An 18,796-nucleotide genomic window follows, 5' to 3' on the forward strand; every position below is an offset into this window, starting at 1 on the left:
TGTTTTGGTGAGTGTTCCTGTTTTACAGTTGAGGGTAAATGACATGCTCACTGCAATCAAATGAGTTCATATGGAATACTTCGTCAATAATGTCTTCAGTTTCCCACTGTCAGACTGCAGGAGCTCTACACAAAGCAACAGGATGCCCTAGGCCTTAATGGAAGGCAAATACCAATTTAAGTCTTCATAAAAAGTAATAAATTAATGTTCTTGCCACCTCAAGACCAAAACGCACGGCTACCCACCCCACCACCTCTCCCCCTCCCCTGCCGCCTCCCACTCACCTGTTTATATATCACCCTCATTGTTCTACAGTAGACTAATTACCTGCGGGGGGGAGCTGCCTGACCCCGGGTCACGTGACCCGTGGGCACAAGCTGGACCCCAGCGCCTTCAGAACAATACCTATTTACTTCTTTCTTACCCTGGTACACACTTGCACGTGAACTTTCAATAAACGTGGCACGTGCGCCTTTAAATCAAATCCCGCGGCGTGGACACAAAATAATACAGCCATAACTGGGAACAAGAGAGCAGAAAAAACATTGTAAACGGCACCATTAGTCGGTGTGTTTGACAGCATTGACGCGCAAGCGGCCGACTTGGCCTGGCATTGTACACCTCAAAGAAGCTATTGACTCACAGAAAACTAAATTGTTTTATAATGAATATGACATGTCGAGCGGAAAATGATGAGGAATGTAATGCAGCGCAGCCTCAAGCGGGCAGCTGCCGTTCTGTCCCCTCCCTCACCCCGGCGTGGAGGGACCCCATACCAACAATCCCTCTCCAAAACCACGCACAAACATATAATAAAACACTGACAAAATATACCACCCCCCACAAAAAACAACAACAACAAAAAACACACACACACACACAAAAATAACACCTACATAGTCATCATTCCCCACCCCACAACATAAATCATAACACATCAATTTACCCATTGTAAAATTCATGGATTACTTTATTTTCTTCTATCCCCGTCTTGTAAGATTCAAGATATTTACTGTAGTGAACACCCTCAAGGGGCAGGTACCAATTTCTACTACAAATACAGCATGTTTCACGGAAAACCAACATAGTAAGACTAACATAATAGCATACAGTAAATATGTGGGTTAATGACAGCCTTTACGGGAACTGAGTACCCACAGGTTATGTATGAATGAAGGCGGATATGTTGGCAGTGGCATGGCTAGGATTTAGTATCATTGCCACAGTTTTGGCTTCGTCCTTAAAGTTGTCAACATTAATTATCTGCGGTAGTAATTTTCTTTCAGAGAGGTAAAGGGGAAGAAGGAAAGTGAATTTCATCTTCTATCTCATGTTTGTTGCAGAGGTGACAGAATCTTTGTTCCGCAGGAGTGGTGTTATAGCTGCCCCTTTCAGTCTGAAGATCATGGCCGCTGAGGCGTCACCTTGTTAAGCATAAGCTGTGAGCCACGCAGCTTACCGATCAGAGGTACGCTTAAGTTCATCCTTAATAAGATGTATGTATTCATATCTGATGCGTTAGTGTGCGTCTTGTACATTGCATCAGTTCTGTAATGGATTGTATTCCGGGTTAGAATAGTTCTTCAGCAACCCATTCTTGTCGTAAAAGGCGACTATGCTTGTCGTAAGAGGCTACTACCGGGATCAGGTTGTAAAACTCGCTGACTTGGTTGATGCATGTCATCGTATCCTAATTGCGTTGGTCGATGCTCATGATGTCAATCACTGGATTGTCCACCATCCATGTCCAGACTTGATTATTTACAGACCGCCGTCAAATAGCTGGAATATTGCTGAGTGCGATGTTAAACAACAAACAAACAAACAAACAATCCAATCTAAACGTTACTTAGTGTTGTAACCTCCCCCATCTCCCAGTGAGACCGGGTTGCCTGTGACGATGTCTGTGCCGTGTAACTCCGCCGCAAGGGGATGTCACGATGACCGGGTATCAGGGGGTGTGAAGACCGATCACGGTCAGTCCCGGACAAAGAACGGCGGTCAGAGAGTGGTGCAATATGGCTGACCTTTCGACCCCGCAGTAACGCACCGGTGCAGATGTTTAGTGCCGCTCTCACTGTAATCACGTTTTCTTCTTAAAATTTGAAGTTAATGACGCCATCGATGTCTCAGCAGGCCGTCCATCAGAGAATCTTCACAAGGACCACGTGATCTATAAGCGGTTTCCAATGTGCAATCTGGACTAATGGGGCGGAACGCCGGGGAGAGAGATGGGGGGATAGGGGAGGGGGATACAAGAAGAGGATAAGGAATGATTTCTTAAGACATTTACGCGCTATACCGCATCGATGACGTCATTGTATTGCATCTTAACATCTACAAATCGGGTACCTTATCGTCACCCTGAAAGTAGTCCTCGCAAGTCCTCCGAGCAAAGTGGAAACACTTAAAAATTAGAAACATCTATAACCTCGGTCCAAATTAATAAACTAAATCCCAACTTGGAGACTGAAGCAGATACAGCAGCATCCCTGGGGAACAGCCAACATGAAACTCGACCATCCAGGACTTAAATACGAAGCTCGGGTCATCGTTCGTTGTTCTCTCTATACATCTATTAGGTCTCAATTTCCATGTTAAATTTCTAAGCGTTTCAGAGGGTGCTAGCGCCAAATCCTAAACGCGTTAGACCCTCTATGAAGTGACTCATCCTCAATAGCCCGTATAGTGCACATCATGTTTGTAACAGGAAACAATAAACGTCATATACAACTATACAGTATTAAACATAAGCATCATATACCAATCTCCCATATTAAGAGCGTCATATACCACACTCCCATATTAAGAGCGTCATATACCAGAGAGAGAGAGAGATTTTGTATAGCCGTTGTGCTTACATGTGATATTAAAGAGATAAACTTGTATTTATTTGGATGTACATAGTATTTTTGTTCAATAAGTTTATTCCTGAAATTATCATATTTACAACATAAAAGTAAAAAATGAAATTCCTCTTCGACCTCATTTAAAGACTATTGTCTACATAATCTTAAACATTTGGGTATTTTTTTGTGCCTGCCATCTTTAACCATTAACCTGTGTAAGTTGCATCTAAATTGTGTTAATGATTTCCTGCATTTTCTTAAATTTACATCAGTTAAATATTTTTCTGCGCATATTTGCATTTTAAAATATCTATAATATTCGCATTTGCTAGAAACATCTACAGTAGATCTCCATGTTTGAGAGTACATGTCAAAAAGCGTCTGCCTTATTTTCGATATGAACATGGCATGATTCTCTACGAAACATTGGTTGTCCCAGATGTAGCCATACCCACATTTATACAGTAGACATTTAACCTTGTATGCCCAATATTTATACAGTAGACATTCAACATTGTGTGCCCACATTTATACAGTAGACATTTAACATTGTATGCCCAACATTTATACAGTAGACATTCAACATTGTATGCCCACATTTATACAGTAGACATTTAACATTGTATGCCCAACGTTTATACAGTAGACATTCAACACTGTATGCCCACATTTATACAGTAGACATTCAACATTGTATGCCCAACATTTATACAGTAGACATTTAACATTGTATGCCCAACATTTATACAGTAGACATTCAACATTGTATGCCCACATTTATACAGTAGACATTCAACATTGTATGCCCAACATTTATACAGTAGACATTCAACATTGTATGCCCAACATTTATACAGTAGACATTCAACATTGTATGCCCAACATTTATACAGTAGACATTCAACATTGTATGCCCACATTTATACAGTAGACATTCAACATTGTATGCCCAACATTTATACAGTAGACATTCAACCTTGTATGCCCAACATTTATAGAGTAGACATTCAACCTTGTATGCCCAACATTTATACAGTAGACATTCAACATTGTATGCCCACATTTATACAGTAGACATTCAACATTGTATGCCCAACATTTATACAGTAGACATTCAACCTTGTATGCCCAACATTTATACAGTAGACATTCAACCTTGTATGCCCAACATTTATACAGTAGACATTCAACATTGTATGCCCACATTTATACAGTAGACATTCAACATTGTATGCCCAACATTTATACAGTAGACATTCAACCATGTATGCCCAACATTTATACAGTAGACATTCAACATTGTATGCCCAACATTTATACAGTAGACATTCAACATTGTATGCCCACATTTATACAGTAGACATTCAACCTTGTATGCCCAACATTTATACAGTAGACATTCAACCTTGTATGCCCAATATTGATCTCCATTCTTTTCATACAATAGCATCATATTATAACATGTTTTTGGCAATCTACTTACTGGCATTTTTCTAATTTTAACCAATATCTTATGATTTTTAAGTAGTGATATATATACAAGGGCATGCGTCCTCATTCACCATAATCCATTACGTTAGAAGTACTGTGTTTAACACCAAGAAATCTTTTGCATGCGTATAAATGTACGGATTCAATTTCTTTAGCCTCTGCAAAACCCCATATTTCCGAACCACAGGAAAGAATAGGAGCTATTTTTGTGTCAAACATTTTGAAGAAAGAAATATAAGCACATTCGCTAATATGTTCAAACGTTTGTAAAATTCCCAATAACATCAATCTTATCAAGTGCTTCCGACCACAATACCAAGCGTTTATTAATAATACTAAGAAATATCTTACTGAATATACTGGTAAGTGTAATCCCCCTATAACATGTATAATTTTCAACATCTGTCACTGAGCCTTTTTTGTGAATTGTAACGATAGTTCCAAGTGTCCAACCTTTTGGAAAGTAAGAGGTATCCATTATTGTATTAAATAATATTACAAAATACGACAGGGTATTATCAAGAGAGTATTTAAAGAATTCTGTTATAAGTCTATCAAATCCCGGGCTTTTCAAGTTTTTCAGATTTTGAATAGCAGATTTAATTTCTTCTTTTGAGATTGGGGAATCTAATATTTCCGTTGCAAAATTGGTTTCATCATTATCAAAAGAGTTCAACTGGAAGTTATTTTTGGAATCATCACCACTGAAATGAATTTCTATGTTACTTTTAGTTTCCTTCTTTTTGCTAAGTCTTTTCAAGGTCGTCCAAATCTGTTTTGATGAGCTGATACTTTCTTCTAGTTTTTTTCTGCTTCTATCCATGAAATTTTGTTTCTCTTTTTCTGCAAGAAGCTTTATACTTATTTTTCGAATCAGTGTACTTAGCAAGTGAGTCTTTATCCTTTAATTTCCTGAAATGGTATAAAAGAGTGCATCACTCCGTCTTTTAACAACTCACATTCCCAGTCAAACCACTGTTTACTTTCTCTGTTAGGGGTTACGTCCCTTTTCATTACATTCTATCCTCTACCTCTATCCCATATAAAACATAAGCGTCAATTACCACTCTCCCATACATATGAATCCTGTCTGTTCTGGGATGTTGGGATAGCCCCATGGTTAAAGCGCTGGCTTGTCACGCCAAAGACCTGGCTTCGTTGTTTCCATGGATACCATGTGAAGACAAGTTATTCTTAATGTACCACGTGATATTGCTTGAAATATGCTACCATGTCGATGTCGTATGAATCTGCATAAAAGTGGTCCCATTCCAGGACGCCGGGAATTGGGATTCTCAGAAACAGGTTGGACAGTGGACAGAGGGCGTATCACAATACATGGTGCTTGGAACTGGGTGCTTCTAACACTAGGTGTGGTTGTCAGATGATTAACCGTCACACGTCATCAACATCGGCGACCATGTCTTGTCTCGGTCACACAGACACTACCAGACGCCACTGTTGTAGCACGACACATTTCATAAAACTTCTGTAAGTGTTAAATATAATGTGTGCCCTGCCGATGACTGCGTAACCCTGGCAACAGTGCCCTCCGGTCTGTGAGCGTTGTGCGGGAGCCATACATCATCTGTAGTGCAACAGCGAGATGACCAGGGCCTGACCTCGGCCATCACATCACCGTCACTGACCAGACGGCCTCAAAGCAACAATTAAAAAAATTATCAGTGTTGACCTGGTGTTTGAGTCAACATCTGCCACTCCAGTCAGTAGCGCACAGCGTTCCCCTCCCATCCCCCCATCCCCTCATGTTCCCCTAGCAGTGGTACATCAGTCAGTAGCGCACAGCGTTCCCCCCCCCCCCCCCCCTCATGTTCCCCTAGCAGTGGTACATCAGCCAGTAGCGCACAGCGTTCCCCTCCCATCTCCCCCTAGCAATGGTACATCAGTCAGTAGCGCACAGCGATCCCCTTCCATCTCCCCTCATGTTCCCCTAGCAGTGGTACATCAGTCAGTAGCGCACAGCGTTCCCCTCCCATCTCCCCCTAGCAGTGGTACATCAGTCAGTAGCGCACAGCGTTCCCCTCCCATCTCCCCTCATGTTCCCCTAGCAGTGGTACATCAGTCAGTAGCGCACAGCGTTCCCCTCCACTCATGTTCCCCTAGCAGTGGTACATCAGTCAGTAGCGCACAGCGTTCCCCTCCCATCTCCCCTCATGTTCCCCTAGCAGTGGTACATCAGTCAGTAGCGCACAGCGTTCCCCTCCCATCTCCCCTCATGTTCCCCTAGCAATGGTACATCAGTCAGTAGCGCACAGCGTTCCCCTCCCATCTCCCCTCATGTTCCCCTAGCAGTGGTACATCAGTCAGTAGCGCACAGCGTTCCCCTCCCCTCATGTTCCCCTAGCAGTGGTACATCAGTCAGTAGCGCACAGCGTTCCCCTCCCATCTCCCCCTCCCCTCATGTTCCCCTAGCAATGGTACATCAGTCAGTAGCGCACAGCGTCCCCCTCCCATCTCCCCCCCTCCCCTCATGTTCCCCTAGCAGTGGTACATCAGTCAGTAGCGCACAGCGTTCCCCTCCCCTCATGTTCCCCTAGCAGTGGTACATCAGTCAGTAGCGCACAGCGTTCCCCTCCCATCTCCCCTCATGTTCCCCTAGCAGTGGTACATCAGTCAGTAGCGCACAGCGTTCCCCTCCCATCTCCCCTCATGTTCCCCTAGCAATGGTACATCAGTCAGTAGCGCACAGCATCCCCCTCTAACTCGTGTTCCCTAGTCCTGCACCATTTTAAGGTATTTCTTTTACTAAAAGCCTAGGCAAGTTTAGATCAAACCAAGTCTAGTTTGCTTGATGACAGCAGAAGAGAAAAGGTACTTCCGAATTTTAAAAAAATATTATTTCAAAGACATGTTTTCATCGACTAAGTGTTAGTCTACGTATTCCCGTACTCCATCAGTGGGTGAGTAGCACACTTTCTCCGCTAGATACAAGCTGACAGATGTTGCACTGAAACATGTTCAAGGGCGGATCCAGCAGATCAAAAAACTCTCTGCCTACTACATTTGGTTCTCAACCCCCCAACCCCCCCTCGATATAGATAAGATAAGATAAGATAAGATAAGATAAGATAAGATAAGATAATATTTATTGCAGAATCGTTCCATTACGGGACAGATGCAATTTTAAGAGACAAAACATTATGATCAATATAAACATATATACAGACATACATAATTTACATTCCTGTAGACACAAACAAAATAATCAATATTATATATGTGATGATATTCTTTTTTATACATAAAATTGTCAACGGTTGATTATGGAGGGGTATTTATTGTTTGAAATTATAGATGTGGAAACAAATGCAGTTGATATTGACTGCTTCATTATTTGATAGGATGTATTGAAATAATTTATCTTCATGACTGTGGACATTTACATTTACATTTTGTCTAGATAATTTTCCAAAGAGTATATTTCTTTCTCGAGTGTGTTTAATACAGTGAAGTAAGTAATGTTTTTCGTTATCAATGATTGAACATGTAGAGCATAGCCTCTGATGTAGTGGGGTTGGTGGCTTTGTGTGTCTTCCAAGTTCAATATTTAATTTATGGTTACTTAATCTTAGTTTAGAAAAGTGAACTCGATATTTTTTTACTTTACAGTGACTGAGATAAGGTTCTAATTTTATTTCATTGTTTCCTGTGCCTCTTGTTGTATTTACATCTTGGAGAGATTCCTTGAAGAGGGAGTTGAATTTAGATTTGATTGTCTCTTTAAATATCGGTGATAGGAAAGCTGAAATGCTCAAATTGTGTTTTCCTAAGAATAGATTTAGCTGGTAAACCCATCCTAATCGTTTTTTCACCAAATATGTACTTTCTGTAAAAGCGTTCTGAAGTATTATGTTTTTGGAAGAACAGACATGGTGATAAAAATTTGCTATTTTGATTAATACTGTGTAGATAAGGGGGTAGAGTCCTAGTTCAGCTCGGCTTGCCCAGTTATGTGTTGTTTTGTTGACACCTAATATGGATTTACAAAATTTGAGCTGCAGTTTTTCGGGGATAAATGAATCACAGTTGTTCAGTAGGATTGATTCTACACCCCAGATTTCACTATTATATAAAATTACTGGCTCGATTAGTGTCTTAAATAGTTTGCAAGCAAGAGCTATTGGTATATCTTGGTTAAAAATGGTGGACTGAAGCTTGTGGTAGGCCCCTAGGCCTTTTTTCAAGAGAGGTTTAGCGCTGTTTTTAAGTTTACCATTTGCTTCGAAGCGTATTCCTAAATAGTTATAACTATTTGTAACTAGTATTTTTGTATCACCCATGGTCCAAGTATTCTTTTCTTCTGTTTTAATTGATTGTCCAAACACTACAACATTTGTTTTATCACTATTAATCTTTAGGTTATTTGTGGCACAAAATACGTTTAGTCCATCAAGTAACACTTGTAGTTTTGGGGGGGAATCGGCAAATAGAACTAAGTCATCGGCAAACAACAAATGACAAATGTTGAAACCATTGAGTGTTATATTATTGCTATCAGATTTGATATAATGTGGAAGGTCATTGAGGAATATATTAAATAATGTGGGAGACAAAATGCACCCTTGTCGTACTCCAATGTTGGATTTAAAGGATTGTGAAATGCCCTTGTCAGTTATATGGGCTTTGTTCTGTAGCGCATAAATATAAAAGAAGAGACACGAGAAGCTAACGATTTTAATTGATATTGTTAATTATATATTAATAAGCTCCGGTATATGTAGGTACAGCGATGAGGTGACCCCGATCTCAGGTCAGCCCATCCTGTTGTCACGCAGCTGAAAATGGGAATGTTTCCTATCTTAGATAACGGAGCTGTCACGGGCCTACACATGACCCAACTGCCAGTCACGGATCTCAGCCCGCCTGTTGCGTGACGGCGTTAGGGTCGGAGGGCGATGGGCCGGAACGCCGGATGACCTGGGTCACTCATGTCCCCATCGTTCACCCCCGGCTGACCGCGACGTTATTACGCTGGGCTGAACACACTTTTCAACTTTTATGACATATTGGCAAACGTTAATCCTTCTGGAACCATTAAAGTCCGATTGAAGGTGAGTGTTTGTGCCTGGATCTGGGGAGATCGTCATCGCGGCGAGGTGCTGAAAGAGCGGGCGAATTCCTCTCTTGTTTAAAGTTCACCGTCAGTTTGGTTGTAACAAAGCGCATGTGAACAAATAGCGGCATGAACTTTGTAAGAGTGGGTTTTCATGCATTGAAGAAGTCCCGGGTAGGATCCCCGTACACAAACTTTGCATATTATACAGAACCTCACACGGCATTTATGCAAAGTTGTTTATATTCAGGTAATTCATTTCAATACCATCTAAATTATACCATGCATAAATCAAAATCACTGATCCTCGATGGCGACAATTGGAGAGCTAGTTGTTCGCCTGGCCTTGTCTGACCCGTCTTGTGCAATACTTACAAATCACGAGAGGCTTCCCACGGTACCGTATCTGTTTGGACATGCGCAATATGGCCTCATCCTATGCAAATTAGTTGGTTCACCGTGTGGTCAGTGGGTCGCGGCGGGTCTTTGTTCCCTCGTGCTAATTACGCAACCATGCAGCTGATACGGAAATGGGCGTGTTCGGGGGTGGGGGGAGAGACCGCTGGGTGGGGATGTCCCTAGCCCGACCCCCCTCTGGCCTTACCCCCGGGGTGGACGGGACACTGGCGGGATGCATGTGTTTATAAAGTATTATAGAAGCTCTCACCAAGAAAATGATCTTGGTATAAATACAAACATATTCTGGTAATGGTGTGATAACACCAAATATTGATTGATCGTGTAACCTTAGTTACTTAATAGCCGTAAGCCGCTTCCCACATCCCACATCCCGCATCCCCCGTCACAAGTGGGACTTGGGCAACAACGGCCAAGCAACTCGTACATGCCGTGAAGCCCCCAAATTAGTCTCTCTTACTTTATACTATGAACTTTATTAAACAATCACCCCATTGTTCTTAGCTATGTAGCATTCCATTCTCTGATATTAGGTATACAACTCGAAACAAATATAAGATCTCCCAAAATTGGAAGGATGTGTGTTGCAATACCCACTAGCCACGACAGAGTGCAATACCCACCAGCCACGACAGAGTGCAATACCCACTAGCCACGACAGAGTGCAATACCCACCAGCCACGAGAGTGCAATACCCACTAGCCACGACAGAGTGCAATACCCACTAGCCACGACAGAGTGCAATACCCACCAGCCACGAGAGTGCAATACCCATCAGCCACGACAGAGTGCAATACCCACTAGCCACGACAGAGTGCAATACCCACCAGCCACGAGAGTGCAATACCCACTAGCCACGACAGAGTGCAATACCCACTAGCCACGACAGAGTGCAATACCCACCAGCCACGAGAGTGCAATACCCATCAGCCACGACAGAGTGCAATACCCATCAGCCACGACAGAGTGCAATACCCATCAGCCACGACAGAGTGCAATACCCATCAGCCACGACAGAGTGCAATACCCACTAGCCACGACAGAGTGCAATACCCACCAGCCACGACAGAGTGCAATACCCATCAGCCACGACAGAGTGCAATACCCATCAGCCACGACAGAGTGCAATACCCATCAGCCACGACAGAGTGCAATACCCATCAGCCACGACAGAGTGCAATACCCACCGGCCACGACAGAGTGCAATACCCACCAGCCACGACAGAGTGCAATACCCATCAGCCACGACAGAGTGCAATACCCATCAGCCACGAGAGTGCAATACCCATCAGCCACGACAGAGTGCAATACCCATCAGCCACGACAGAATGCAATACCGACCAGCCACGAGAGTGCAATACCCACCGGCCACGACAGAGTGCAATACCCACCGGCCACGACAGAGTGCAATACCCACCAGCCACGAGAGTGCAATACCCATCAGCCACGAGAGTGCAATACCCATCAGCCACGACAGAGTGCAATACCCACTAGCCACGACAGAGTGCAATACCCACTAGCCACGACAGAGTGCAATACCCATCAGCCACGACAGAGTGCAATACCCATCAGCCACGACAGAGTGCAATACCCATCAGCCACGACAGAGTACAATACCCACCGGCCACGACAGAGTGCAATACCCACCAGCCACGAGAGTGCAATACCCATCAGCCACGACAGAGTGCAATACCCATCAGCCACGAGAGTGCAATACCCATCAGCCACGACAGAGTGCAATACCCATCAGCCACGACAGAATGCAATACCGACCAGCCACGAGAGTGCAATACCCACCAGCCACGACAGAGTGCAATACCCACATGCCACGACAGAGTGCAATACCGACCAGCCACGAGAGTGCAATACCCATCAGCCACGACAGAGTGCAATACCGACCAGCCACGAGAGTGCAATACCCATCAGCCACGACAGAGTGCAATACCCACATGCCACGACAGAGTGCAATACCCACCAGCCACGAGAGTGCAATACCCATCAGCCACGACAGAGTGCAATACCCATCAGCCACGACAGAGTGCAATACCCACCAGCCACGAGAGTGCAATACCCATCAGCCACGACAGAGTGCAATACCCATCAGCCACGAGAGTGCAATACCCATCAGCCACGACAGAGTGCAATACCCATCAGCCACGAGAGTGCAATACCCATCAGCCACGACAGAGTGCAATACCCATCAGCCACGACAGAGTGCAATACCCATCAGCCACGACAGAGTGCAATACCCACCAGCCACGACAGAGTGCAATACCCATCAGCCACGACAGAATGCAATACCCATCAGCCACGACAGAGTGCAATACCCACCGGCCACGACAGAGTGCAATACCCATCAGCCACGAGAGTGCAATACCCATCAGCCACGACAGAGTGCAATACCCATCAGCCACGAGAGTGCAATACCCATCAGCCACGACAGAGTGCAATACCCATCAGCCACGAGAGTGCAATACCCATCAGCCACGACAGAGTGCAATACCCATCAGCCACGACAGAATGCAATACCGACCAGCCACGAGAGTGCAATACCCACCAGCCACGACAGAGTGCAATACCCACATGCCACGACAGAGTGCAATACCGACCAGCCACGAGAGTGCAATACCCATCAGCCACGACAGAGTGCAATACCCACATGCCACGACAGAGTGCAATACCCACCAGCCACGACAGAGTGCAATACCCATCAGCCACGACAGAGTGCAATACCCACCAGCCACGAGAGTGCAATACCCATCAGCCACGACAGAGTGCAATACCCATCAGCCACGACAGAGTGCAATACCCATCAGCCACGACAGAATGCAATACCCATCAGCCACGACAGAGTGCAATACCCACCAGCCACGACAGAGTGCAATACCCACCAGCCACGACAGAGTGCAATACCCATCAGCCACGACAGAATGCAATACCCATCAGCCACGACAGAGTGCAATACCCACCAGCCACGACAGAGTGCAATACCCATCAGCCACGACAGAATGCAATACCCATCAGCCACGACAGAGTGCAATACCCACCAGCCACGACAGAGTGCAATACCCACCAGCCACGACAGAGTGCAATACCCACCAGCCACGACAGAATGCAATACCCACCAGCCACGACAGAGTGCAATACCCACCAGCCACGAGAGTGCAATACCCATCAGCCACGACAGAGTGCAATACCCATCAGCCACGACAGAGTGCAATACCCATCAGCCACGACAGAGTGCAATACCCACCAGCCACGAGAGTGCAATACCCATCAGCCACGAGAGTGCAATACCCATCAGCCACGACAGAGTGCAATACCCACTAGCCACGACAGAGTGCAATACCCACCGGCCACGACAGAGTGCAATACCCACTAGCCACGAGAGTGCAATACCCACCAGCCACGACAGAGTGCAATACCCATCAGCCACGACAGAATGCAATACCCACTAGCCACGACAGAGTGCAATACCCACCAGCCACGACAGAGTGCAATACCCACCAGCCACGACAGAGTGCAATACCCACTAGCCACGACAGAGTGCAATACCCATCAGCCACGACAGAGTGCAATACCCACCAGCCACGACAGAGTGCAATACCCACCAGCCACGACAGAGTGCAATACCCACTAGCCACGACAGAATGCAATACCCATCAGCCACGACAGAATGCAATACCCATCAGCCACGACAGAATGCAATACCCATCAGCCACGACAGAATGCAATACCCATCAGCCACGACAGAGTGCAATACCCATCAGCCACGACAGAGTGCAATACCCACCAGCCACGACAGAGTGCAATACCCACTAGCCACGACAGAGTGCAATACCCATCAGCCACGACAGAGTGCAATACCCACCAGCCACGACAGAGTGCAATACCCATCAGCCACGACAGAGTGCAATACCCATCAGCCACGACAGAGTGCAATACCCATCAGCCACGACAGAGTGCAATACCCATCAGCCACGACAGAATGCAATACCCATCAGCCACGACAGAGTGCAATACCCACCAGCCACGACAGAGTGCAATACCCATCAGCCACGACAGAGTGCAATACCCATCAGCCACGACAGAGTGCAATACCCATCAGCCACGACAGAGTGCAATACCCACCAGCCACGACAGAGTGCAATACCCATCAGCCACGACAGAGTGCAATACCCACCAGCCACGACAGAATGCAATACCCACCAGCCACGACAGAGTGCAATACCCACCAGCCACGACAGAATGCAATACCCATCAGCCACGACAGAATGCAATACCCACTAGCCACGACAGAGTGCAATACCCACCAGCCACGACAGAATGCAATACCCATCAGCCACGACAGAGTGCAATACCCACCAGCCACGAGAGTGCAATACCCACCAGCCACGACAGAATGCAATACCCACCAGCCACGACAGAGTGCAATACCCACCAGCCACGACAGAGTGCAATACCCACTAGCCACGACAGAATGCAATACCCACCAGCCACGACAGAGTGCAATACCCACCAGCCACGACAGAATGCAATACCCATCAGCCACGACAGAGTGCAATACCCACCAGCCACGAGAGTGCAATACCCACCAGCCACGACAGAATGCAATACCCATCAGCCACGACAGAGTGCAATACCCACCAGCCACGACAGAGTGCAATACCCACTAGCCACGACAGAGTGCAATACCCACCAGCCACGACAGAGTGCAATACCCACTAGCCACGACAGAGTGCAATACCCACCAGCCACGACAGAGTGCAATACCCACCAGCCACGACAGAGTGCAATACCCACTAGCCACGACAGAATGCAATACCCACCAGCCACGACAGAGTGCAATACCCACCAGCCACGACAGAATGCAATACCCATCAGCCACGACAGAGTGCAATACCCACCAGCCACGAGAGTGCAATACCCACCAGCCACGACAGAATGCAATACCCACATGCCACGACAGAGTGCAATACCCATCAGCCACGACAGAGTGCAATACCCATCAGCCACGACAGAGTGCAATACCCACCAGCCACGACAGAGTGCAATACCCACCAGCCACGACAGAGTGCAATACCCACCAGCCACGACAGAGTGCAATACCCACCAGCCACGACAGAATGCAATACCCATCAGCCACGACAGAGTGCAATACCCACCAGCCACGACAGAATGCAATACCCATCAGCCACGACAGAGTGCAATACCCACCAGCCACGAGAGTGCAATACCCACCAGCCACGACAGAATGCAATACCCACATGCCACGACAGAGTGCAATACCCATCAGCCACGACAGAGTGCAATACCCATCAGCCACGACAGAGTGCAATACCCATCAGCCACGACAGAGTGCAATACCCACCAGCCACGACAGAGTGCAATACCCACCAGCCACGACAGAATGCAATACCCATCAGCCACGACAGAGTGCAATACCCACCAGCCACGAGAGTGCAATACCCACCAGCCACGACAGAATGCAATACCCACATGCCACGACAGAGTGCAATACCCATCAGCCACGACAGAGTGCAATACCCATCAGCCACGACAGAGTGCAATACCCATCAGCCACGACAGAGTGCAATACCCACCAGCCACGAGAGTGCAATACCCACCAGCCACGACAGAATGCAATACCCACATGCCACGACAGAGTGCAATACCCATCAGCCACGACAGAGTGCAATACCCATCAGCCACGACAGAGTGCAATACCCATCAGCCACGACAGAGTGCAATACCCACCAGCCACGACAGAGTGCAATACCCACCAGCCACGACAGAATGCAATACCCATCAGCCACGACAGAGTGCAATACCCACCAGCCACGACAGAATGCAATACCCATCAGCCACGACAGAGTGCAATACCCATCAGCCACGACAGAGTGCAATACCCACCAGCCACGACAGAATGCAATACCCACCAGCCACGAGAGTGCAATACCCATCAGCCACGACAGAGTGCAATACCCACCAGCCACGACAGAATGCAATACCCACATGCCACGACAGAATAACTATATTCGCGTGAAAAATAGTCAGTGTTCTTTAACTTCTCTTGAGTATCATATATTAATCGACTTAAGGTGTTCTTTTACACTCAAGGGTTCCTTTACAGAATTATTTATATTAAACGTTTTACATAATTCTATATTCCTATATGAACAAAATGGCTGTACGTCCGTCCACCCTAAAGGTCCAGCTATGTTTGAGGTGAAGGTCACTGTGACCCACACCAAGTGACATTTGGGTCGAGTGATACAAGATACAAGGTTTTATTGCGCAAACGTGACACGTAGAAATAGTGACAATTTTCAATAAACTATATAAAATATAAGTCAGGATAACAATTCAAAATACCAAAACAAGATATTATGTTATGACCTTGCATTTTCTATCGTATGTATTTCAGATTTTACATGATAGCAGATTAGTTCTGCGTTACCTGGTTCATTATTTGAAAGAGGTAGACTAAATATTTCTGTGATGTTAAGGCTTTGAAAATAATTATGTTTGTAAGAAAAGAGAATTAAACAGGGAGTGCCTTACACCTGAATATTTACTACAAGACATCAGAGAGTGTTCTTCATCTTCAAGGACAGCAGTGATGATCACAGTGGCGTTCGTCCAAAGGTGAAGGTGGTCTTGTTAGATGGTTCAGTGTTAGTGATTAATGTCTTAGCTTGGGGAAGTGGGCACGGTGGGTTTTTTATATCTTGCAGTTTTCAAGTTTAATTTCTGATTCAAATTTTCTATATGTTCTTGGTATGTTTCTTGAATTCAATTTATTTGGTTTATCTCGAAGAGGTAAGTGGATTATATCTGTACATTTTGATTGTTTGTCCTTAATTACAGAGGAAAAGATTTTTTTCTAGGAGGCATGTGAATTTATAGTACTGTCCAATGTTATGTTTGGCCATTGATCATTAAAAGTATGTTTTTAAACAATATTGGGAATTGAACAAACGATTGAATTACCTTCACGTGTAAGTGTAGTGAAAGCATGCATTGCGCATGACCAAGATGTTGTTGCGGTGCAGTTTGTTGTGTGACAAAGACGTCACCGGCGCACATTAACAGTGGAGGTTACCAGCGGACATGCACATCACCAGCGGACATGCACGTTACCAGCGGACATGCACATCACCAGCGGACATGCACAACACCAGGGGACATGCACAACACCAGCGGACATGCACATCACCAGCGGACATGCACAACACCAGCGGACGTGGGTGAGGGGAGAAGAAGTGTGTGTCGTTTATTACAGCTACACTCAATGGTACGCTGTTTACCTGTTGTCATGACAACACACCATGCACGTGGCCTGGGCCCTAAGGGAGTTGCAGCAAGGCTTGCGTTCGATTTCAAACCCCTGCACGGCCCAGGTGAACCCTGATTGACTATGGTATAACCAAAGTTAACCTATGTTTACAACGTTAGCCCATGTTAGCTGATTTACGTCCTACTTTGGTTGACCTGAATTGTCTATACTGAACCCCTGGGGTGCGGTGCTCTGGGCAGCAGCCCCCATCTGACGTCATCGCTCAAAGTAATTAGTTTCGTATATTTATTCAGCCATTATAAAAAAGAAAGTATTGACAGCATATATCATAGGCCGATCTAGGGGGTGTTCAGGGGGTATGCCGCCCCGATCCCTTTTGAAAACCAAATGTAGTATGTTGTAGACATCCCAACCCCAACCCCAGGATTTTGTTACTGAACTCTCCCTTTTAAAAGAAAATGCTGGATCCGCCCTTATATATGTATTTCTATATACCTGTATGTGTCAGGGACATTTTACATTCGAGTGTTGATATACGTACTTTACTATCAATAATGCAACTTTGATGATGATTTGGCATCTGTGTTGATGTTCCACGCGTTAGTGTGAACTTTCTCGTCGTGTACATGCTTCAAATAGAAAATATGCAATGGCAACTTCGTCAAGAAATAACTTACTTGTTAACCTCTCAAAGTTGTGTGTTATAGTCATGGATGTTGTGTTTCTCCCAGTAGATAGTTTGTATTGCATCTAAGGTTGTGTTTAATGTGTGTTATTTCGGGCACTGCTCTGTTGTTCTTGATTAACACTGGATAACTCCAGCTGAGTCTTGTCAACCCTGCCACAACTGTGGTAACCCCGGTAAACTAAGGTCACTCAAATATAGAAAAATCGAAGCATGTAATGTTACATAACTGCACGCGCCGCACCCGCGTTGGCCGTCAGTTTATCGGTAATGGACGCCAAGTAGCACCAGGCGCGTGGCGTGACGTAATATGACGTAACATGACGGGGTAGTAGATGGAGTTGATAGGTGCGTTACAACTGACTCGAACCTGAACTCTTGACCCGTCGCCAGGCTTCACAGGGGATGCACGGTGAAAACTGTAAATACGGAAATGTTTGCCCTACAAAGATGGAGCGTGACGGGTCACCGTGACCAGAATTTGTATACACTGCGATATAGATGGTATAGGATAACACAAATAACATATATGTATATATGTAGACTACACTGTCACACAGATGTGGGATAACACCATATAGGTATAGGATAACACCACATAGGTATAGGATCACACCACATATATGTAGGCTACACTGTCATTTAGATGGATAACACCACATAGGTTTAGGATAACACCATATAGGTAGAGGATAACACAACATAGATCCGGGATCTTGGGTTTCACCATTATGGCAAACCTCTCATGGTCACATAAATAGTATTTTTAATGATTTGAATTTAAAGTAAAATAAAAACCTTAACAAAACACTGACTTTTGGAAATACAGCTATGAACAAGCTGACCCGTGAAGATCCGGGGTGGAATAGGTCTGCAGTAACCCATTCTTGCCGTCAGAGGTGTCTATGCTTGTCGTAAGAGGCGACTAACGGGATCGGATAGTCAGGCTTGCTGTTTTGGTTGATGTATGTCATCGTATC

The 18,796-nt window shown here is 45.3% G+C and overlaps 1 protein-coding gene across 1 annotated transcript; it reads left to right on the plus strand.

Moving 5' to 3' along the window:
* The first annotated feature begins 14,957 nt into the window (after positions 1-14,957).
* Positions 14,958-15,863, plus strand: LOC139443878 (adhesive plaque matrix protein-like). The gene has a single exon (XM_071224769.1). The coding sequence runs from the start codon at positions 14,958-14,960 to the stop codon at positions 15,861-15,863; it is 906 nt and encodes a 301-aa protein (XP_071080870.1).
* Positions 15,864-18,796: the final 2,933 nt, after the last annotated feature.

Source organism: Haliotis cracherodii, unplaced genomic scaffold, assembly GCF_022045235.1.
Source record: "Haliotis cracherodii isolate W230 unplaced genomic scaffold, xgHalCrac1.p SCAF_5, whole genome shotgun sequence".
In the NCBI taxonomy this organism is placed as follows: domain Eukaryota; kingdom Metazoa; phylum Mollusca; class Gastropoda; order Lepetellida; family Haliotidae; genus Haliotis; species Haliotis cracherodii.

Excerpts from the sequence above, each read along its gene's own strand:
- LOC139443878 (XM_071224769.1), top strand. The coding sequence starts at position 14,958 with ATGCAATACCCATCAGCCACGACAGAGTGCAATACCCACCAGCCACGA.